The sequence below is a fragment of the Colobus angolensis genome, unplaced genomic scaffold (genome assembly GCF_000951035.1).
Source record: "Colobus angolensis palliatus isolate OR3802 unplaced genomic scaffold, Cang.pa_1.0 Scaffold313, whole genome shotgun sequence".
Taxonomy (NCBI): Eukaryota; Metazoa; Chordata; class Mammalia; order Primates; family Cercopithecidae; genus Colobus; species Colobus angolensis.
In genome coordinates, this window is record NW_012116411.1 from 2969332 (window position 1) to 2994126 (window position 24795).

The 24795-nt window shown below is 40.3% G+C and overlaps 1 protein-coding gene across 1 annotated transcript in view; it reads right to left on the reverse strand.

The window, feature by feature from the left end:
- Positions 1 to 10023, reverse strand: part of RNF20 (ring finger protein 20, E3 ubiquitin protein ligase) — a 28200-nt gene extending 18177 nt beyond the window's left edge. Inside the window, exons 1-5 of the mRNA XM_011951004.1 lie at positions 9958 to 10023; positions 8338 to 8492; positions 3527 to 3694; positions 3260 to 3407; positions 2922 to 3104 (exon numbers count right to left, since the gene is read on the reverse strand). Coding sequence (XP_011806394.1) covers positions 2922 to 3104; positions 3260 to 3407; positions 3527 to 3694; positions 8338 to 8466 — 628 coding nt within the window. The 5' untranslated portion in view covers positions 8467 to 8492; positions 9958 to 10023. The remainder of the gene's footprint in view (positions 1 to 2921; positions 3105 to 3259; positions 3408 to 3526; positions 3695 to 8337; positions 8493 to 9957) is intronic.
- Between the last annotated feature and the right edge of the window lie 14772 nt (positions 10024 to 24795).

The window sequence follows — 24795 nt, forward strand, 5'->3', positions numbered from 1 at the left end:
CCCGGCTGATTTTTGTATTTTTAGTAGAGATGGGGTTTCACCATGTTGGACAGGCTGGTCTCGAACTTCTGACCTCATGTGATCCACCCGCCTCAGCCTCCCAAAGTGCTGGGATTACAAGTGTGGGCCACCACGCCTAGCCTATAGTGTCAAATTTTAAAACTGTGTATCCTTGGCCAGGTATAGCAGTTCACGCTGTAATCCTAGCACCTTGGGAAGCCAAGGCAGGCCTATCACTTGAGGCCAGGAGTTTGAGACCAGCCTGAATAACAAAGCAAGAATCACATGCTCTTATCACATATTCTCATATCATTTACTCTGAAATACTGTTAGGAGCACTTCTGAAGCTCAAAAACCAAAATGTACACTATTATTTACAAAGCAGGTAGGTAAATCCATAGAACTTATTACACCAAGTTAGGATGTCTAAAATTAGAGTTGCAAACACTATAGCTGAAATCCAAATGTTATTAAATGAAACCAGATACTCTCAGGATACATACCACCCACCAGAGGGAGTTATCAGGAAGAAAAACAGCTCTCTCGTATCACCTATTGGCATTACTCTTAGCATCAATACAGAACAGGTTGGTCATAGGGTGGTTTTCATGGCTTTCAATCGAGGATTGCCCATCAGAATCACTTGTGGAACTCTGAAAATAAAATTTCCCTAGGACCTACCTCACACCTATTCAATAAGAACCTCCATGGGCAGAGCCAAAAATAAGAAAATGCTCAGAAAACTCACAAAATGATTCTGATTCATAACCTGAGTTAAGAAGTAGAGACTGAATTTTAGTCCTCTTAATATCCTAAGCACTGAGGACAGGGCCTAGAATACAATAAAAGCTCAGTAAGTGTTTAGTGAATTTATAAACAAGCCTATAAATGCAATTATTTTGAATCAAAGAACAAACAAACATGTGAGGGGGGATGAACTTTCAAAAGCTACAACTGATGCTATAATTCATACTTTATACGTCTTTATCTATTAGAAAGCTCAGCTTAACAATGGCAATTGCCTTTTGTTTTACAAATAATGGCATGGCTATTTGTAATGTTTCTACATTTAACTTAAACCTGACCTTAAAATGCATGCCATCAAATAGTAATTTTAAAGTCGTTTGATATACTACTCATTTTATTCCCTTTTTAAATAAAACAATTATTTAACTTAATATTCATTTATGAAATCAATTTTAACACAGTCTATGTACATGGCATGTTAATTATCCACATTACTAAAATTTAACAATACCTTCTAACTATTCAATTAGAGCCAAAGGAGAAAGAAGCATATGTGCATACACAAAGCACCATTATTTTATATTAGGTGAGAGGGAGGTTCACATCCATTCATTCCCCATTGACCAAACATCTACTAGATGCCAGATGCAGTGCCAGAAACTAGAGAAACAAAGAAAGATGAGCCAAACCACTGAACCAAGACACAGTTTAGCTGGGGACATGCAAGTAGATGTAATATATGAATACAATAGTACAAAAGTCTGAGAGGATATAAAATACACTGTTTAGAATGGTTATCTCTGAGAAATGAGAATGGGGAAACTTTTCTAGTCTACTTATTTGTATTTCTGACTTGTATATTTTTAAACAAGTATCTGTTTTCTTTATAATACAGAAATACATAATCTAATGGAAAAGCAAAAGAAACCCTTGACCAATTTTTCACAGACCTTCTACAAGCTGCTTAATTCTGTTGACAACTTAGCCCAATTGCCCTTAAAAGCAAAATTACAGAATAATACAATTCTTATATGCTCATCCAATGGTTCAACCTCCATTACATCCAACTTATTTCCTTCAGAAATGAAAGGTTAAACGTCTTAATGATAAGCAGGGAAATTAAGATACTACAACTAGACCATGATTATTATTGAAAACATGAAAGCAAGGCATTTTTTTGCATTTGAGCAATGTATTTATGCCACAAATGACTAAAGATATAATCTAGCTACCCAAATACTTTACTGTACAAATATAAATTTTTGCATTAACTCTGAGTAACACAATTATTCCAAATAATTATTGTATTTCAAATAGACACTCTTTCATCCATAGAATATTTTCCAATCATCTTGTTAACCATACAGATCATCTGTGAACTCTAAAACCTGCACGAACTCTTTTTAAAAACATTAGAGATAATGAAAAATAAAAAAGTTAAGTAGAAATTAATTTTTTCAAGTCAAAATTCAGTATCTAATAAGAAATCGCTAAATAATTGTTATTTAAAATGAATTATCACTATAAATCAACAGCCTACATACACTATAAAAATATCCAGACATCAGAACTGTTTATTAAATAATTAAGTTAATTCTGCTATTTACAAAACTGTGATTAATAGAGTAAATCAGTATAGAACTGATAAACTCTTTCCTCAGCTTATTAAAGGACTGCAACTGGCTCAAAATGAGAAGCACTGATAAAAGATTAATATGCCATAATGAAGACATTACCAGTAACATTGAAGGTTAGAATTTTAAGAAATTTAATTAAAATATGTAGTCCTGGCACAGTGGCTCATGTCTGTAATCCCAACACTTTGGGAGGCCAGAAGGGAGGATCTCTTGAGGCCAAGTTTGAGATCATCTGGCAGCATACCAAGACTTCCTCTCTACAAAAAGGTTAAAATATTAGCCAGGTGTGGTAGAACAAGCCTATAGTCCTAGCTACTCGGAAGCTGAGGCTGAAAGATTGCTTGAGTTTGAGGATGCAACGGGGTATGATGGTGCCATAGTGCTCCAGCCTGGGTGACAGAGTGAAACCTTATCTCTTAAAAAGTAAATAATAAATAAATAAAAATAAATACGTAAGCTTGCAAACTACAAATTAGCATGCAAAAATGAGTTCTTATTCCTCCTCCACTACTCCCGGCCTCCAGGGTCTTGCCTCACCTCCACTGTTTAACTTCCGGGATAAGAGTTCCACTTTTTCTTGCAATTTATCATAGACAGTCACAATCTGGGACACGGCTCGGCGGGAAGACTCCACACGTTCCTGCAGCTGAGACTCCATCTCTTCACTGGAACTGCTGGCCAAAGTAGCAAGGAAAGAGAAAGCTGGCTCTTGCCCTTCCCCTGAGGACACAGGGGGAAAAAAAGAAGCCCCCCAAAATTATAAATTGGAAATAACAAAATCCATTTTTTTTCCCTCAAATGGAAAGCCTCAAAGCTGAGCTCTACTTCAAAAACCCAGATAGCATGCAGTGATAGAATCCATCACAAATACTTGCCTCTCTCTCGGTCATCTTTACGTTCCTGATTGCTATCAGAGTCTGGTTCTGGTTCAGGCACAACAAGGGCTTTTCGTTCTGTGAGTAGGTCTCCCAAGCCCTGCTCCAGATCATAACGTTTAAGGATGATACGGATGTTTTCATCAAACTGGAGAAGGGTAGGTACAATCATCAAGAAACAAAGGACACAACTTTGGAAATGAAGAGAACAGTAAGGAGAACTAAATTGGTCAAATAAAAATCTGAGTAAATAAACAAGTTAGCTACCTGACTCCAGTATCGGTTGACAATCAATAGTGAGGCATCATCAGTGGCCTGTCGTCGTTCCAGTTTTTCAATGTGCTCACGAAGTTCATCTTCAATGGCCTGCCGCTGATCCAACATTTCTGCCAGCTTGCGATTTTTGGTTTGCAGTGTTCGAATGTCTAGCTCCTCCTGCCCAGTAAAACAATCATATTAGTCTCCACAAAGAAATTAGAAAAATGAGCCATTAAACTCAACAAGGTCACAATAATTCATTAGTTATTTCCTATGAATAAAGCTATTGACTTCTTAAAAATCTTACAAGTAATTAAATAAGTAGAAGCCCAAGAGATAAACAACAGGTATACGATGGTGTAAGGAAAGAATAACGCACACAAATGCACCAGAACCTCAACCACACCCATCTCGCTATTCTAGTCGCATGAACATCTACAAAGTAATGCTACTTTAAGGCCACCACCCAGCTAGATCACCCTTTACTCCAATCAACACTGTCATCTATCTCCTAAGCGCCATCCTTCCTTCATTAACGACTTCAGCACCTGGGTCCTTGTCTATCCCAGTTCCTGCTAATATATCTGGTGACTTCACCATATATGTGGACAAACCATCTAATCCTCTAGCATCTAGGCTGTCAGTTTTTCCAGTTCCTCCACTCCAATGATTATCTCCTCCACTGTGCTTCAGCCATGCATTTCAAAATACACATCTTAGACTTTTGTCCTTATCTAGAACTGTACCACATCCGAAATCTTAAATTCCAACTTTCCATTCCCTGAGTAACACCACATCTTTGCACGTATCTCACACCCTTAACCCAATATACCAATCCCTTTACCTCATTTAGATCTCCAGAATGTTGAATTCTTTTCTTTCTCCTTTTTGGTCTCCTTCTAGTTCCACTACCTTCCATATCTTAATCATATGCTGTATCGTACATTCTTTCAAACACCTGCCTAACAGCCTCCTTGGTTCTCTGCCCTTAATCCTTTTATTCTACCTCTGTGAACAAACCCCAATCTGAATTAACCGAGATATCTGGCTATTCCATTCCTGTACCCAGTATGCTGAGACTTCCAGAGAAGTTCATCAAACCACAGAAACTGGTGCCTTTACAAAATGAATTCTGAACCTAAACAGATCTTATAATTTGTCCAGAAATCTTTATCAAATGAGCTATCTCCCATTCTCCATCAAGGCAACATCAACGTCTACCAAACCCTGCCCCCTTTTACATCATACAAAACAGATGGTTTTACTTTCTATTTTAATGAGAAAATAGAAGCCATCAGATGGGAAACACCTCAATTCCCCATCTCTTTGACCCATTCACACAATTATGCACACATTCTTAAAACCTCAGCTTGTGCTCAGGATCCTGTTCTCTTCTGTCTCTACAAAACCCTCACTCCATTAGTAATTTCACATCCCTCTCAATATTTTTCTCTCTCCAGCTCCTTCCCTAGGACAAGCCAGGGAGGGGTTGGTGGGAGGTGGGACAGGGGGATGTAACAAGCAAAGAACCAGCATGTGGAAAAACATTCTTACTTTTCTGAGGAATTAATGAAATCACTATTTTAAAGTAACAATTGTTTATTAAACCACTCATTCTTGTTTCATTTTTCTCTTTTCCATTTTAGTTAAAACATTCCTAATATGCCAAAGTAGTCAACAGTTTTCCCACTGTACCAGTTTATTAACACTATTAATAAACTATTTCCTTAAACTCTTCTCTGAACATTGCCTTTCCCTTCTTGCTCTAACCGAAAACTGGATGAGAAACTGTTTCCCTGCAGGCTTCTCCAGTGGTAGCTGTTTCTCTTCCACACCCCCTGAAGCCAGAGAGGGATGAATATCCTCCTTATTTTCCATTGCCACTTCCAGGCCATTACCCCACCTTCCTCCCTAAAACCTCCTACCTCTGCAGCTCATGCCATTAGCCTATACCACCTGCTGCCATGCTCTGTTGAATTCATCTATAAATGCCCACGCTGTTTCCTCACATTTCTCAAAGATTTAGCACCTAGCTTATTATCACTCTCCAATACTTTTCCTGTCATCATTCTTAATGATTTCAATACCCATACAGATCATCTTTCCTGTACTTGAGTCATCAAGTCATTGACCTCCTCTTCACCAGTGATCTTGTCCTCTACCTCCTTCAGCCACCAACTCCCACATTTCGTCTTACTTGTATCTACATGCCCTCTATAAGCTCAATTTCAAACACCTCATTCTTCACAATTACCACTATTTTTTCAGGTCACTCTCTCCAGTTTCCTTACTCCAAAAATTCCTCAAACTCTCCAGAATCTACCATCCATTGGTCCTATACCTTTCACTTCTCTCACTTCCTTCTTTACTGAACTTAAATTCCATGATCAGTCATTATATAGTCATCTACTTTACAGCAATACTCCTTTAAAGCATTGTCTCTACTCTCTTTTCCCTAATTCCTCTCCTCTCATATTCTCTTAAGCTCACTGAAAACAGGCTGCTATCCCCACTATTCCACCAACACAGGTGTTTTGGTATCTCCAATGAACTCTTTATTATTAAATATAATATCTCAGTCCTCCCTTTATTCCCTTTGTTCCAACTGAAACCTGAATGACATCAGCAGCACCTAATCAGCTCCTTCTCGAAATACTTTCTTCGTTGTGCTTCTGGGAATCCAATCTCTCTTACTATCCTCTAACCTCATTGGTCCCTCTTTGTTTGTATCTTTGATTACTCCTTTCTCATCCCCTTGACATGAAAATATTGTAGTGCCCCAACAGACCTCTTTATTTATGCTTATTCCTTAAAGAAATCTGTAGTCTCATAGATTTAAACACAAACTTACAAAATGATGATTCCCAAATGTACAGCTTTAGCCCAGATCTCTCTCCAGCATCCAGCTTATTAACTACTTATCCATTCAGAGGTCAAATAAATATCTCAAACTTATATGTCCCAAATCAAACCAAACACAATTCATCCTCCATGACTCCCAAAAATCTGCTCCTCTCATACATTTCTCTAGCTCAGTAAGTAAAAACTCCATTACTTTCAAAATCCTGGGGTGATCCTCCCTCCTATCTTTCATGTGAGTTATCCAATCCATCAGCAGATCTTATCCATGCTACCTCCACAGTGGTCCAAGTCACCATGATTTCTCATTAAGATTACTACAAAGGCCTCCTATAGCAAAATCTCTGTGCTAAGTCCTATCAGCCTGCCAGATTCAGCACAGTTGTGGTGGACAGCTCCATTTACACTGCCAGTGTTCCCACTTCAAGTACACTTTGGAGACTCAGTTTTTCTGTCCCACAATCACAGCTGGCTCATAATAGCAATCTCAAAATGCACAGGAGGTACTGCTTTCAATGGCAACCTTCAAGCAATTGGAGCAGGAATCAGTGGATACATGCCTCAGATCTCTACCTCTGGAGAAATGGAGTTATAGGGAAAGAGAGTCAGAAGGAGTGAAGAAAAAACTCTGCTAACTGGCCTCTTGTTTATAACCCTTGCTCTTCTATAGTCTCCAAACACAAGTCAGAGCATGTTATTCCCCTACTTAAGACTATCCAATGCCTCCTCATTGCCTCTGGATAAAGTCCACACTGGGGTGTGTGCTATGTGCTTCCCATAAGTATGTGCTTATCCCTATGAACAGCACATATCCCACTCTAAACAGTCTATTCCCTTGTCAGTGCTACCCTACAAACTAAAGTCTAGGGGATGTTTTCAACGTAAAGCACAGTGTCTGGCAAACAACAAATACTCAACAAATATTTATCTATTGAGTGAATAAATGCCTTTGGAATGCATGATGTAAGGCAGTGCTAAGACAAAAATCACTTCCTGCCAGCAATATTAAGTACCAGAACCCCAGGAAGCTTCAGGGATGACACTCCATCAACAACTCACTATGTATGTTCCTATTATTCTGACTCAAAAAAAAAAAAAAAATCAGCCTCTCTAAAAGAAACCTCAGTCTCAAAATCAAATAAGTAATAGATGTGGTTTTGCAAGTCATACAAACGTAAGGCATTTTAACATCACATCCCCATGTCTGATTTTCAAAAAAGCAAAATCTTGATGTAGATCAAAACCTGTAAACTTCTGATGTCTAACAGATACATAACATTACTATGAGATTTTTGGTATATAATACTCATTTTGTCAGCTCCATAAGAGCAAGGATAATATCTACATTATGCATCATTATATTATCTAGCCCAATACTAGCTATGAATGGCTCACATTTATTGACTATTTACTATATTAAATGCAAAGTGTTAGCCCTTAACAGGGACTCTCATTTTATCTGCATAAAAATCTAACATAGCAGATACTCTAATTATATTTTATAGACAAGAAAACAGGCAAAGCAAGGATAACACAAGGTCAGCCAGCTAGGAAGTGGTACAGCTCAGAGTCAACCCCAGGCAGTCTGGTCTCAGACTCTCACTCTTCACCACACTCTCAATGATTGCTAAACTGTCTCTTAGAATCTGGTACTGACTTTCTCAGTGAATGAAAAATAAATGTGCATCTTCCTACTGCTAAATACCTATACTTAACGTTCTATCAGGCACCACATTCCCAGATTCTCAAAAGAATGTAAGTACACCTTGAAAACAAACAACAACTGTCAATCTACCTCTCCTCCAGAACTGACTACCACATTTTACCTACTTTTAGCCTGTTTTATCTCCCTCTTCTTTTCAAACAGCCTCCCCACACTCCAGAAAGCTTCCACGAATTTTTAGTTTCAAGTTGCAACTGACAGAAGAAAAACACACTTTCATAGCACTGTTTCCTCATACCGTTGAAGAGACACCTCCTAGCTTAATTGTTTCCACTGTGGTCCCTGAATCTTCAACAGCTGCCTTCTTCTCAGGAGGCATGGAGGTGCCAGGTTCTCCAGCTGCTCTTTTATTTCCAATTCCTGACATTTTGGCAGCAGATGACAGCGGTTATCCTGACAGAAAAAAAAAAAAGGGCACAAACTGACATAATATACATAAGGAAAGCAACAATAGAGTAAAAACTAGAAATTTTTCTGGCCAACCCTTTAACCTGGATCCATTAATTCCACAACTATCTCCATATTCCTCTTGGAGGAAAAAAAAAATTAAATTGTAGAGTAAAAATCAAGGTGGGTCGGGCGCGGTGGCTCATGCCTGTAACCCCAGCACTTCGGAAGGCCGAGGTGGGCGGATCACGAGGTCAGGAGATCGAGAACATCCTGGCTAACACCGTGAAACCCCCCGTCTCTACTAAAAATACAAAAGATTAGCCGGGCGTGGTGGCGGGCGCCTGTAGTCCCAGCTACTCAGGAGGCTGAGGCAGGAGAATAGCATGAACCCGGGAGGCAGAGCTTGCAATGAGCCGAGACTGGGCCACTGCACTCCAGCCTGGACAACAGAGCGAGACTCCATCTCAAAAAAAAAAAAAAAATCAAGGATAAATTTACATGACAATAAATTTCTAAATAGGAGAGTGATAAGAAATGAGACAATGGGCAAAGGGTGAAGAGACCAAAAATAAAGTTCTGGAATCTCCCTTCCTGTAATGCCAAAATCAGCAGAAAAGGGCAGTTTGATTATGCCAGAAGTTAACACTACAGTGTTGGAAGAATTACAGAGCTAAAAGAGATCTGTGAAACGCCTACTAAAGTCATTAATATTAGACAAGTCAGTTATCATCTCTGAGCCTCAGTTTCCTAACCCAGGAATAAATAACCACAGTATATATACTTCCTATGATTATTTAAAAAAAAAAAAAAAAGGATGATATAATTATAGAAAGTACTTGGCACAATGCCAAACACCAAGTAAGCACTCAGAAACCCCAGCTCTTCTTCTAACCTTTGCAGCGTCTCCCCTATTTCCAAACGCTCTCTCCACTGTTTTGAGCAACTCTATGGAAGTCAGACCTGGGTGCGAATCCCAGCTCTGCCTCTTAGAGGCCGTGTTGCTTTGAAACAGTGAATTTGCCAAGAATTTCAGTTTCCTCAACTGCACAATATTAACGAATATATTTTTCGTTTGCCCTGCCTACCCCCAGGGTGCTCAAAGGAGGCGGAATGGATGCTAAAGCACTTTGGCTACTTCAAGAAGCAACCCAGCCATCACCTAGACTAACAAGACTACTCTGCATTCAATTCAAGCTCCAGAAGAGGACTATCGCTGGTAACAACCTGAGTAGGACCTCGCCTGGAGAGAGAAGAGACAGAAGCAGAACAAGGCTGCAATCCAACTCGCGAAAAGCCAAAGACCTCAGCCTCCGCGTGCATAATTGCAGGCCAGGAGACTGACGGCCCCAGAACCGGAGAGGGTGGAGACTCCTGAGGCCCGGCACAGCACGTTGGGCCCCAAGCGGGATCTAACCTAAGTTCTTTGAACTGGCGCTGCGCAGGAACAAAACTCACAGCAGTTACTCACCAAGGCCCGTGCAGCGATTCCAGCGCTCACCCTTGACCCGCGGCGGAGACGGGTCAGAACTTCCGGGAGGCGGGGCCACGGAGAGGAAAAAGGGAAAGAAAAAAGGAAGTCGCTTCAACCCAGCCCACAGCACTATGAGACACCGCCGGGCGGAAGTGACGTACAGCGAGGGCGCGAGAAGCTTGAGCAAGCCCCGCCTCTCTAACAACGCTGGGCAAGCGCAGGACCCTCTCTTGGCTACTACCTCAAAGAGTATACCCGGGCCTCGCTGATACCCGACGGCGAGCCCTTGACTTTTGTGACTTGTTGACCTTTGCTACTGCGATCTGTTTTTTCTGCTGGGATAAAGTTGCTCATTCTGTTGCTTGTCATTGGGGGTCACCATCACTCGTTCAGACGGCCGATTGGCTGATAGTCCCGTCAATCTCCGGGGAAATTACTAGCCTCAGACACCTCAGAAAATTGATCGTTGGTGCCCCTTCGTGCTGAAATGAAGAGTTCTGGAGAGAATCTGAGGGATTTGAGGAATTTCAGATCTTGGGGATTTTTCCCCCGCACAGGGAACGGTATTCTGCCCTGTCTACACATTAGAATCGCTTTAGGGAGTTTTGGTCCCTCTAGGGTAGGGCCTGGACAAAAGCTTTTTTAAAAAAGCTTTCCCTTCATCTCCTCCTCCCAAACCCCACATTTCCACCCGCTAGATTCTAATGCGTAAACAGGATTGACAACTACTGCTCTTGTGCATTTTTGGGAACAGGAAATTCTCCAGGGAAAAGATAAATGCCAATTAGTCTCTGATCTCAGTACTAGTCTATTTTAAGCTAATTAAGCATAGAAATTTTTTAAAGTTTATGACAAACTGCCATTTTCCATTCAGTTAAACTAAATGCGCTGTAATGATAGGACGGTAATTAATCTAACCTATTAATGAAAAGCTGTATGCCTCGCAGAACTGTGATTAAACTACCTAATGACGTCAGCTAAGGGTCCAGAAATGGAAGAATGATCGCTATATCTTTTTTTAAAAATAGAATTTAGGCATCTTGGGGAAAAAGAACCTAATCTACACTGGATTTCTGGTAGTGTGAAGACTTTTGTCCCTGTACCTACTGGGGCTTACCTGTAAATGAAGAAAGATGGTCAACACCAGGAAAACAAGTATTCCTTGTGCCTGGCAGTAGAACACCTTGACTATGTTGGAAAGAATTAACTGGCCCCAAGTGGACTTCACATTTCATTCCGTGAAGCGGGAGCCTGAGAGCATGTGAGTGGGGACCCACCTGCCGAAAAGCATTGTATGAGACAATGACACTCATTTTCTCATCTTCCTTGGTTCCTCTACTCTTAGCAAGACTTTCATTCATAGAACTACTGAATGGCAAGGAATGGTTTTTCTAGCCCAGATCTTGTAAACTAGAGGTTCACAGACTGCATTTAGCCAACAGTTATGCTTTGTTTATTTCAGACAGTATTGGCTGTCCTGTGTGGTTAAAAACAAGAACAAAAATGAACTTAGTTGCCAACATTTAAAATATGGCTATTTTACATAAAAATACAAATTATCAGTTTCTCTGGAAAATGTTGACAATCTTGCAACAGAAGGGTTATATTTTTGCATGATCACATTGCTTAGAGCAGAGTAGTGGCTTTTTTTTTTTTTTTTTTTCTCAAGACAGAGTCTTACTCTGTTGCCCAGGCTGGAGTGCAGTGGCATGATCTCGGCTCACTGCAAACTCCACCTCACAGGTTCCAGCAATTCCCATGCCTCAGCCTCCCAACTGGCTGGGACTACAGGCACAAGCCACCACACCTGGCTAATTTTTGTATTTTTAGTAGAGATGGGGTTTCACCATGTTGGCCAGGCTGGAGTGCAGTGGCATGATCTCGGCTCACTGCAAACTCCACCTCACAGGTTCCAGCAATTCCCATGCCTCAGCCTCCCAACTGGCTGGGACTACAGGCACAAGCCACCACACCTGGCTAATTTTTGTATTTTTAGTAGAGATGGGGTTTCACCATGTTGGCCAGGCTGGTCTCAAACTCCTGACCTCGGGCGATCCACCCACCTCAGCCTCCCAAAGTGCTGGGATTACAGACGTGAGCCACTGCTACTGGCAATGAGCCATCGTGCTCGGCGTGGCTTCTCCTTTATTAATAGATGGTGTTAGTCTTGTTTACCATAATCCCCACTATTCTTTACTGGTTCCTTAGTGCTAGTATAGTTTGAGTATCATCACTTGTGTGTTATATTGTGATAAATCAATTGCTGGTACTAGGTAAGTGTCTGGTGGACATTATTGGTGATCTACCCAACATCCATTCACCTTCCCTCACCTTAGCAGAACCAGGATTTTTTTCATGTATCCATGTAGCACTTTGATTCCATAAGTCTTAGGGAAAACTGATTTCACCCCAATCTCCCAGGATTCTCTTAAATACTAAGTTCCATTTCCCAAGCCAAAGTCCTAGTCAGCAATTGACAGTTTAATCAGGGTGAACTTCTTTGAGTACTAGAACTGAAGCCGTTTCTTATCTTCCAGATTTTTTATGTGAGGCTGAAACTGTTGGAGGCTTCCTGCTACCATTCTTGAGAATGGAGCGACCACACAGGGGTGAGCAGAACAAAGAGAATCTCAGGGAAATGGAGCCACATCAACTGAGTTAGGTCACCCCTAACTTCAACTCACACTTAAGAGTGTTAGAGAAGATTCTATAAAGAGAGCAGACTTTTCTAGTACCTTTCAATTCTCACCATGTAGGTAACCATATTCTCTAGCAACTGGGATATATGTCTTTCTCAAAAGTTCCAATTATCTAACACCTTCACGAGTGTCACAGCTCTCTAGAAAATAAAATCAACTCTGTGTGTGTGTGTGTGTGTGTGTATAGAGAGGGAGATTTGAGAAAGAGAGAGAGAGACACTATAAGGAATTGGCTCACTGTGGTGGCTGGATAAACCAAAATCTACAAAGCAGAGTTGCAACCTGGAGCCCCAGGAAAGATTTGCAGTTTGAGTCTAAAGGCAGTCTGCTGGCAGAATTCCTTCTTGCTCAGGGGAGGTTACTCTTTGTTCTGTTAAGGCCGTCAACTGATTGGATGAGGTCTACCTACATTTTGGAGAGTAATCTGCTTTAGTCTACCAATTTAAATATTAATCTCATGCAAAAAAATCCACCTTCACAGAATCATCCAGAATAATGTTTCACCAACTATTTGGGCACAGTGGCCCAGCAAAATTGCCACATAAAATTAACCATCATAGTAGGTAACCATATTCTGCAGCTACTGGTGAGAACTGTCTTTTCTGAAAGCCTCAGTCAGTCATCTGACATCTTCACAGTAGCCTGTCTCATTCTAGAGAATTGGGAAAATAGAATAGATGAAGAGGAGGACAGCAGAGAGCTCCCTTATTGAACACATTCCCCATTCATTTCTGACCAGCCACCTTCTGTTCACCATCTTAATCAAGAGAAAAAGGAATATCCCTGGAAAAATAAGTTTTTCCCTCACTTATAAATGGGAAAACAGCATTAGCAATGATAAAAAGAATACTTAATATTTTATTTCACTTTTAAAGTCTCATTGCTTGTATCAAAAACATAATTTAAGCAAATAGTAATCTTTTCTAAAATGAGAAAACAGACTCAGATTTTAAGTGATTTTTTTTCAAATGACTTAATGAGTAGTTGTTGAAGGACCTAAGTCATTTGACTTCCAGCCGGTCTTCATTAACTACCCAATTCTGCCACCAGGTGGCATAAGGCAACACGCCTCCTTCCCCAGTTCCCCTCCTAAAGCTTTGGTTGCAGAGTACTTACGCATCAGTCATGCCCTGTCTTCACCTTAACTCTTAGAAACCTGGACAACTACTGAGGGTAGGCTTAATGCTCTCAAAATGAACAAAATTCAGATATTTTGGATTTTTGTTTATTTTTTTCCTACACTCCTTGGAAATGTTTTGTTCTAAGATTGTTATATCTCCATGCATTCCAATATTCCATGAACTCTGGATTGGATTGTGTGCCAGACATAATTTAGGAACTCCCTTATTTTAAACAAGTTGTATTTTATTTAGCATGATATCACTTGTTTAACAGAAACATTTAGATACCATAGCCCTTGCTCTAGACTTGCTGAATGAGAATTTCCAGGGGAAAGCTTTCTGAAAATGCAAGTTCTTACTTTTGTAATTATACTTCCTATCTGGGCACGTTTAAGGAACACTGCTCTAGGTAGTGATGTCCAGGTCCACCTGAGAGTGTTCTACAAAAACAAGCCCCTCCTCTTGTCCTCAGCTTTCCCTTCTCCTACCATTCACCCCCGCCACACCTTTCTCCTTCATTTCCATACCCCTGCCTCCTTCTCCCCAGATCACCTGGCCCACTATGCTACATCATGCTCAGCCCTCTTACTTTGCAATTTCTGGAGACCAGGGAGGTGGCTTACTCAGGGGAGCTAGAGCCAGGTCTCTCTTTTTTAAAGAGTGAGGACAAGGTGTCCTAGCAGTCTATGGAAACATGAGAGCTAATTGGTAGTCACAGATTGTCAGAGGAGCCCCATTTAGTTTAATGCTCTCTTAAAAAGCTGAGAGAAGGCCAGGCGCGGTGGCTCATGCCTGTAATCCCAGCACTTCAGGAGGCCAAGGTGGGTGGATCACCTGAGGTCAGGAGTTCAAGACCAGCCTGGCCAATGTGGTGAAACCCCGTCTCTACTAAAAATACAAAATTAGCTGGGCATGGTGGTGGTTGGCTGTAATTCCAGCTACGCGGGAGGCTGAGGCAGGAGAATCACTTGAACCTGGGAGGCGGAGGTTGCAGTGAGCCGAGATTGCAGCATTGCACTCCAACCTGGACAAAAGGAGTGAAACTCCATCTCAAGAAAACAAAACAGCAAAAAAAAGCTGAGAGATACCATGCAGCTATAAAAAAGAATGAGAGCATGTCATTTGCAGGGACATGGATGCAAGTGGAGGCCATTATCCTTAGTAAACTAACATAGGAACATAAAACCACATGTTCTCCCTTATAAATAGGAACTAAATGATGAGAACACATGGACACAGAGAGAAGAACAACACAAACCAGGGCCTAGTGAAGGGTGGGAGGAGGGAGAGGATCAGAAAAACAACTAATGAGTACTAGGCTTAATATCTGGATGATCAAATAGTCTGTACAACAAACCCCCATGACAAATTTACCTATGTAACAAACAGCTCATGTGCCTCCGAACTTTAAAAAAAAAAAAAAAAAAAAAGCTGAGAAGTATCTACGTTACAATCATAGAATTGATCTTTTATGTCCTTATGTCCAGCCATGTGACAGTCTATGTTTGGGTTTCTGACATTTTTATCATTTGTATTTCTATTATGCTTTTGTGCTGGCTGTGATTCCTTCATTAGAGGATGAGAATTTGGAAAGCAGAAGCCAGGTTGTCTTTGTGAATTTTCACTGGGTAGGTCTAATCTTCCATATTACTGTTACTGTGCAACTAGAAACCCACCTGACCTTGGAGGAGAAAGAACAGCATCACTGAAATGCTTGCATCAGGCATTGGGGATGGGAGTACAGCAAGTAATTACAAAGGTAAGATCTGGAATTTCCATTTCCAGAAGCAGGGCATGACCATCTTTCAGAAAACAAACTGAGGAGTAAAACTGGATTTCAACTGAGGGCATTTGTCAAACTCGGTAAAGGAGAATTTAGGTTTTCATGGCCTTGGTAGGCAAGCAGGACAGGAGACAAAGCCCAGGGACTATTATTATTGGGTGCATATTAGAGACCCCTCCCCATACAAGCAAGGTAGAAACAACTACTTCCAACTGAAAGAAAATTGCCTGTCTCAAACTTTGGTATAATATTTTTGATGACTGATACAGAATTCTAGAAGGTACTTAAAAAGAGTTTCCAGAAATGTGGAGAAATAGACGAAGGGCCCAAAGAGGCCATGGGCAGTGCCTATGATCTCACTTTTACTTTTAAAACTTAAAAAATGCAATAAATCTTATACTAACCCTGGGTACTTGTGTTTATTTAGTACAAATCTGAGTACAGATTTTGGGGCAACGGTACCTAATTAGGCGCACCCAGGCACACCCTAACTCACTCCTGGAGCTTATAGGAGTTCCAAGAAAATCCACATGGATAGAGATTGAGCGTCTTTCCCAATGGGCAGTCAAGAGCAATGAGATGGATCACTAAATCCCAAAGAAGCTATGTCATGCTGTATACACATAGCAAGGAGGGCCTTAATATTAGCAAAACAACATCAAGGGTCACACTAAATAAATGTTGTTAACTTTAAGTTTACTTGGCTCTGTAACCTTGTTTAGATTTAATTTGTAAGTATATTTTTGTTTGTAAGCTATATAAGCATAAGGCATGCATACCAAGTTTATATTTAGACATTTTAACATTACAATTAAAATATTTTAAGTAAACACTAAGTGGTCCATGAGAAAATCAGTTTCCTTTAAAGAGGGGTCTGTATATTACTTAAGTTTGTAAAACATTTATTACTTACTTGTGTATCTACTGTCTTTTGTGGTTCATAATTATGTCTAGTCTTTTCTTTTAAATTATTCTAGGATCAATAAGAGAGAATTGATATCAATATAATTGATACAGTATATCAATTTAAACATGTATTGACTCCAGCAACAACATGTATTAAGATACGAATTTCTGGTGCCCAAAGGCATGTGGCCAAATTCGGTTAAAAGGAGGTCTTACAGCAGTAGTATACGACCAGGAATCCACAAATGTTCGGAATCTTGCCTCATCAGCACCCCTTTCCCGCCTCAGAAGAAAGAATAAGGCTGATTACATTGATGACTGATGCAGTTACCTAGAGAGTTATGAATTCTCCAGAGACTGCCTCCAGACTCTCAGCTCTTGTAAAGCCCTTCCAGGTGGGGCTGCCATCCTCGTCAACCCTGTGATACCTCTAGCACTCAGCCAACTCTCTCTTCTCACTGTCACAACTTCAGGAAACACTTTGATCTTAAATATGCACATGCTGATATATAGTGAATTCAAGCTTCATCTTTATTGCAGAATGACGCTAGTATCTCCTCCCAAAGGCATTTATAAAACAGGAGACACATGAGTTAATTTGGAACAAGTGGAAGGAAGTTCAGGGTTTCCTGACATCCCTTCCCTGTTCTTCCTCCCAAGCATAGCTCTGGTTGGTAACATTTACATTGGAAAAATGGAATAAGTCATTATGCTTCACTTAGTGAACTAAAACTTCAAATTACAATTTATGCACCAGCCTAGAAGCTGGATTCATTTGCAACATGTACTTGAATAAGGTTTTAAAAGTAACTGGGGCCGGACGCAGTGGCTCATGCCTATAATTCCAGGACTTTGGAAGGCCAAGGCGGGTGATCACCTGAGGTCAGGAGTTCAAGACCAGCCTAGCCAACATGGTGAAACCCCTTCTCTACTAAAAATACAAAATTAGCCAAGCATGGTGGTGCACACCTGTAGTCTCAGCTACTTGGGAGGCTGAGGCAGGAGTATCACTTGAACCCAGAAGGCAGAGGTTGCAGTGAGCCAAGATCGCGCCACTGCTCTCCAGCGTGGGTGAGGGAGTCAGACACCATCTCAAAAATATACAATAAAAATAAATTTTAAAAAATAAAAGTACTGGATGCCAGGGTAATAGGGATTTCAAAAGTATAGAGAGAAGATACTTTTAATTGACTACGTCCAAACCATGCAGCGAGTTTTGACACTACATTGACATTTCAAATATTCAGTTAACCTTGAAGCTATTCCCTTTCTCTTTTTCTTATTTGTGCTTGCTTTTATTAAAAATCTAATAATTAGGTGGGTAGCCAGTTACAACAGAGTGATGGCCAAGCCTAATGAGAGTGTGTTTGAAATGTGATCTTAACATTTAGAAGAACAGCAAAGAGATGTGTTGTTTCAAGCTGTTAAATGCTAAAATATGTGAAGTACTGAACATCTTGTTTTGTATTTTTTTTCTTCTTAGGAAAACTGTCCTTTTATAAATAAATGTCAATTTGTACCAAAAGTCTAAAATATGTCATACCCAATGATTCAGCTATTCCAGGTTTGATTATATGCTTGAAAAAAATAGAATTGCATACTTGTTTAAATATGACCGCACAAAAATATTTATCATAGCATTATTTATTGCTTAAAAGTTTTAGAATCAATTTAAATAAATCATGAAATGCCCTCAAATATAGAATTCTATGTAGTCATTAAAGCTGTGATATAGATTTGTATTTCTTAACATTGAAATATAAAAATATGTTGTTGAATGGGATAAGTAGGTTTCAGGAATATATGCGTAACATTTATTTTCTCTCTTTCTCTCTCTTTTTTTTTTTTTTTTTTTTTGAGACGGAGTCTTGCTCTGTTGCCCAGGCTCGAGTGCAATGGCGCAATCTTGGCTCACTGCAAGCTCCGCCTCCCAGGTTCAAGTGAGTCTCCCTGCCTTAGCTTCCTGAGTAGCTGAGATTACAGGTGCCTGCCACCACACCCAGCTAATTTTTGTATTTTTAGTAGAGACGAGGTTTCACCATGTTGGCCAGGCTGGTTTTGAACTCCTGACCTCAGGCCATCTGCCCACCTCGGCCTCCCCAATGCTGGGATTACAGGCGTAAGCCACTGCACCCGGCCAACATTTATTTTCATAAGAAATAAAAAACATTTAAAACCAATGTATTACCAATTTTAGACGTATGAAAATTGTCTCGACTTGTAATCTCTGCTTCCTCATCTCCTATTCACTCTATTCTCTAAATGAAATATTTCATCAACTATTTACATGTAAATACATATGAAGGGGGTTTAATATGTAAACTAAATAGCAATCACAAACCTAGCTATTTAAAGAGAGGGCTTACTGCAGAAAGCAGTTTGGAGATTTCTCAAAGAACTTGAGAAACAACTATTTGACCCAGCACTCCCATTACTGGGAATATACCCAAAGGAAAACAAATTGTTCTCCCAAAAAGACATGCACTCATATGTTCACTGGTGCACAATTCACAATAGCAAAGACATGGAATCAACCCAGGTGCTCATGAATGAAGGACTGGAGACAGCAATCATCATGGCAGATGGGAGGCAGGACTAGATTGCAGCTCCGGGCGGAGCAGCGTGTGGGGGCTCGCATTATGAATTTTAGCTCCAGATCGACTATAAGAACAAACCAGCAATCCCAAGAGGACCCACAGACCCTCTGAAGGAAGCGGACTACTCCTGCAGGACCCAGGAGAGCCCCCTAAAACTGTGAGTGCCCCAACTGTGGAGGTGAGAAAGGTAAACCCTCTTCTCCCCAACACACACCCCCACTGGAGAAGCTGTTTGTGGGAGAAGTCTGTTTGTGGGAGAAGTTTCTGACTTTACCTGGAGCTGAGTCAAGCTAGCCGAGTGAAATACAGGGGTAGAGGAAGCAGCAGTAAGGCCCTGGGAGCTCACTGGGTCCCTAAGCAGCCCATTCCTCTCTGGCACCACAGGGATCCTTGGGAGGGCAGACAGAGGAGCAAGGGGTAAAACTGCACAGGGAGAAGGAAATCTCTAGCTGAACTTTGTAACAATTTGAATGGGGTGAGAAGCCTCCTGGCCAGAACTCAGGGTAGGGCAAATCTGGTGTGCAGACTCCACAGGCTGGGAAGGAACCAAGCCCTTTTCTTTCACAGCTGGGAGGTAGATAGCCTGGGGCAGGTTTTCAAGCCATATAGCCCTCCCCCTGGAAACAGACTGGGGCTGTCGGCAGGGGACACGATGGGAGTGAAACCAGTCCTTCGGTTTGCATGGGAGCTGGGTGAGGCCTGTGACTGCCGGCTTACCCCCACTTCCCTGACAACCTGCATGACTCAGCAGAGGCATCCATAATCCTCATAGGTACATAACTCCACTGATCCAGTGTGCTAAGGACCCTCGCCAAGTCCACTACACACCCGCCCCCGCAACCTCCACCAGAAAAGGCACTAACATCCATAGATGAGAGACCCATAGACGGTTCACATCACAACACTCTGTACAGACAACCCCCAGTACCAGCCGGGAGCCGGGTAGACTTGCTAGGTGCCTAGACCCAGAAGAGAGATAACAATCACTGCAGTTCAGCTCACAGGAAGCCACATCCATAGGAAAAGGGGGAGAGTACTACATCAAGGGAACACTCCATGAGACAAAAGAATCTGAACAACAGCCTTCCACCCTAGACCTTGCCTCTGACAGAGCCTACCCAAATGAGAAGGAACCAGAAAACCAACCCTGGTAATATGACAAAACAAGGCTCTTCAACACCCCCCAAAAATCACATTAGTTCACCAGCAATGGATCCAAACCAAGAAATTCCTGATTTACCTAAAAAATAATTCAGGAGGTTAGTTATTAAGCTTCTCAGGGAGGGACCAGAGAAAGGTGAAGCCCAATGCAAGGAAATTCAAAAAAATGATACAAGAAGTGAACGGAGAAATATTCAAGGAAATAGGTAGCTTAAAGAAAAAAAGCAATGAAAAATTCAGGAAATTTTGGACACACTTTTAGAAATGCGAAATACTCTGGAAGTCTTATCAATAGAATTGAACCAAGTAGAAGAAAGAAACTCAGAACTCAAAGACGAGGTGTTCAAATTAACCCAATCCAACGAAGACAAAGAAAAAAGAAAAAGAAAATATGAACAAAGCCTCCAAGAAGTCTGGAATTATGTTAAATGACCAAAACTCAGAATGAATAGTCAGTGTTCCTGAGGAAGAAGAGAATTTTAAAAGCTTGGAAAATATATTTGGGAGTATCAAGGAAAACTTTCCTGGCCTTGCTAGAGACCCAGATATCCAAATACAAGAAGCACAAGAACACCCAGGAAATTCGTCGCAAGATCTTCACCTAGGCACATTGTCATCAGGTTATCCAAAGTTAAGACGAAGGAAAGAATCTTAAGAGCTGTGAGGCAGTAGCACCAGGTAACCTATAAAGGAAAACCTATCAAATTAACAGCAGATTTCTCAGCAGAAACCCTACAAAGCTAGAAGGGTCTGGGGCCTTATCTTCAGCCTCCTCAAACAAAACACTTATCAGCCAAGAATTTTGTATCGAGTGAAACTAAGCATCATATATGAAGGAAAGATACAGTCTTTTTCAGACAAAAAAATGCTGAGAGAATTTGCCATTACCAAGCCACCACTGCAAGAACTGCTAAAAGGAGCTCTAAATCTTGAAAAAATCCTGGAAACACATCAAAACACAACCTCTTTAAAGCATAAATTATACAGGACCTATGAAACAAAAATACAAGTTGAAAAGCAAAAACAAAGCACATACAAAAACAAAGTACACAGGCAACAAAGAACATGATAAATGCAATGGTACCTCACATTTCAATACTAACATTGAATGTAAATAATGCTCCACTTAAAAGATACAGAACTGCAGAATGGATAAGAACTCACCAACCAACTATCTGCTGCCTTAGGAGACTCAACTTACACATAAGGACTCAGATAAACTCAAAGTAAAAGGGTGGAAAAAGGCATTTCATGCAAATGGACAGCAAAAGCGAGCAGGGGTAGTAGCTATTCTTATATCAGACAAAACAAACTTTAAAGCAACAGCAGTTAAAAGAAACAATGAGGAACATTATATAATGGTAAAAGGCCTTGTCCAACAGGAAAATATCACAATCCTAAACATGCATGCACCTAACGCTGGAGCTCCCAAATTTGTTTAAAAATTACTAATAGAGCTAAGAAATGAAATACACAGCAACATAATAATAGTAGGGGACTTCAATACTCCACTGACAGCACTACACAGGTCATCAAGACAGAAAGTCAACAAAGAAACAATGGATTTAAACTATGCCTAGGAACAAATGGACTTAACAGATATATACAGAGCATTTCATCCAACAACCGGAAAATACACATTCTATTCAACAGTGCACAGAATTTTCTCCAAGATAGACTATATGATAGACCACAAAATGAGCCTCGATAAATTTAAAAATATTGAAATTATATCAAGCACTCTCTCAGAGACTCAATAAATTTAAGAAAATTGAAATTATGTCAAGCACTCTCTCAAACCACAGTGGAATAAAACTGGACATCAACTCCAAAAGGAACCTTCGAAACCATGCAAATACATGGAAATTAAATCACTACCCCTGAATGAGCTTTGGGTCAAAAATAAAATCAAGATGGAAATTTAAAAATTATTTGAAATGAAGGACAATAATGACACAATCTATCAAAACTACTGAGATCCAGCAAAGGCAGTGGTAAGAGGAAAGTTCATAGCTCTAAACACCTACGTCAGAAAGACTGAAAGAGTGCAAACAGACACTCTGAGGTCACACCTCAAGGAGCTAAGAAACAAGAACAAACCAAACCCAAACCCATCAGAAGAAAGGAAATAACCAAAATCAGAGCAGAACTAAATGAAATAGAAACAAACAAAAAATACAAAAGATAAATGAAACAAAAAGCTAGTTCTTTGAAAAGATAAATAAAATTGATAGATCACTGGCAAGATAAACCAAGAAAAGAAGAGGGAAGATCCAAATAACCTCACTAAGAAATGAAACAGGAGATATTACAACTGACACCACTGAAATACAAAAGATCATTCAAGGCTACTATGAACACCTTTACGCACATAAACCAGAAAACCTAGAAGAGATGGATAGATTCTTGGAAAAATACAACCCTCCTAGCTTAAATCAAAAAGAATTAGACACCCTGAACAGACCAATAACAAGCAGCAAGATTGAAATGGTAATATAAAAATTACCAACAACAAAAAAAGTCCAGGACCAGATGGATTCACAGCAGAATTCCACCAGGCATTCAAAGAAGAATTGGCACCAATCCTTTTGACACTATTCCACAAGATAGAGATAGAAGGAACCTTCCCTAATTCATTCTATGAAGCCAACATCACCCTAATACCAAAACTAGGAAAGGACACAACCAAAAAAAAAAAAAAACTACAGGCTGACATCCTTGATTAACACAGACACTAAAATCCTTAACAACAAAATACTAGCTAACCAAATCCAACAACATACCCAAAAGATAATCCACCATGATCAAGTGGGTTTCATACCAGGGCTGCAGGGATGGTTTAACACACGGAAGTCAATAAATGTGATACACAACATAGAATTAAAAACAAAAATCACATGATCATCTCAATAGATGCAAAAATAGTATTCGATAAAATTCAGGATCCTTTATGATCAAAACTCTAAGCAAAATCAGCACGCAAGGGACATACCTTTATGTAATAAAAGCCATCTGTGACAAACCCACAGCCAACATAATACTGAATGGGGAAAAGTTGAAAGCATTCCCTCTGAGAACTGGAACGTGTCAAGGATGTCCACTCTCACCACTCCTCTTCAACACAATACTGGAAGTCCTAGCTACAGAAATCAGACACGAGAAAGAAATAAGGGGCATCTGAATCGGTAAAGAGGAAGTCAAACTGACACTATTTGCTGACAATATGATCGTTTACCTTGAAAACCCCAAGGACTCCTCCAGAAAGCTCCTAGAACTGATAAAGGAATTCAGCAAAGTTTCTGGACACAACGTTAATGTACACAAATAAGTAGCTCTTCTATACACCAACAGTGACCAAGCAGAGAATCAAATCAAGGACTCAACCACTTTTACAATTGCTGCAAAAATAAAAATAAAATAAAATATTTAGGAATATACCTAACCAAGGAGTCAAAAGACCTCTATAAGGAAAACTATAAAACCCTGCTGGAAGAAGTCAGAGATGACATGAACAAATAGAAACACATCCTATGCTCATATAGGTAGAATCAATATTGTGAAAGTGGCCATATTTTCAAAAGCAATCTACCAATTCAATGCAATCCCCATCAAAATACCACCATCATTCTTCACAGAATTAGAAAAAAAAATTCTAATTTTCATATGGAACCAAAAAAGAGGTCATATAGCCAAAGCAAGACTAAGCAAAAAGAACACATCTGGAGGCATCACACTACCTGATTTCAAACTATACTATAAGGCCATAGTCACCAAAACAGGATGGCACTGGTATAAAAATAGGCACAGAAACCAGTGGAACAGAATAAAGAACCCAGAAATAAAGCCAAATACAGTCAACTTACCTTCAACAAAGCAAACAAAACATAAAGTAGGGAAAGGACACCCTTTTCAACAAATGGTGCTGGAATAATTGGCAGGCCACATGTAGGAGAATGAAACTGGATCCTCATCTCTCCCCTATACAAAATCAACTCAAGATGGATTAAGCACTTAAACCTAAGACCTGAAACTATAAAAATTCTAGAAGATAACATTGGAAAAACCCTTCTAGACATTGGCTTAGGGAAGGATTTCATGACCAAGAACCCAAAAGCAAATGCAATAAAAACAAAGACAAATAGCTGGGACCTAATTAAACTAAAGAGCTTTTGCACAGCAAAAGGAACAATCATCAGAGTAAACAGGCAACCCACAGAGTGGGAGAAAATCTTCACAATCTGTACATCTGACAAAAGACTAATATCCAGAGTCTATAATGAACTCAAACAAACCAGTAAGAAACAAACAAACACGGCCAGGCTTGGTGGCTCACGCCTATAATCCTAGCACTTTGGGAGGCGGAGGCAGGTGGATTGCCTGAGCTCAAGAGTTTGAGACCAGCTTGGGCAACACAGTGAAACCCCATCTCGACTAAAATACAAAAAAATTTGCTGGGCGTCGTGGCATGCACCTGTAATCCCAGCTACTCAGGAGGCTGAGGCAGGAGAATAGCTTGAACCCAGGAGGTGGAGGTTGCAGTGAGCGGAGATTGCACCATTGCACTCTAG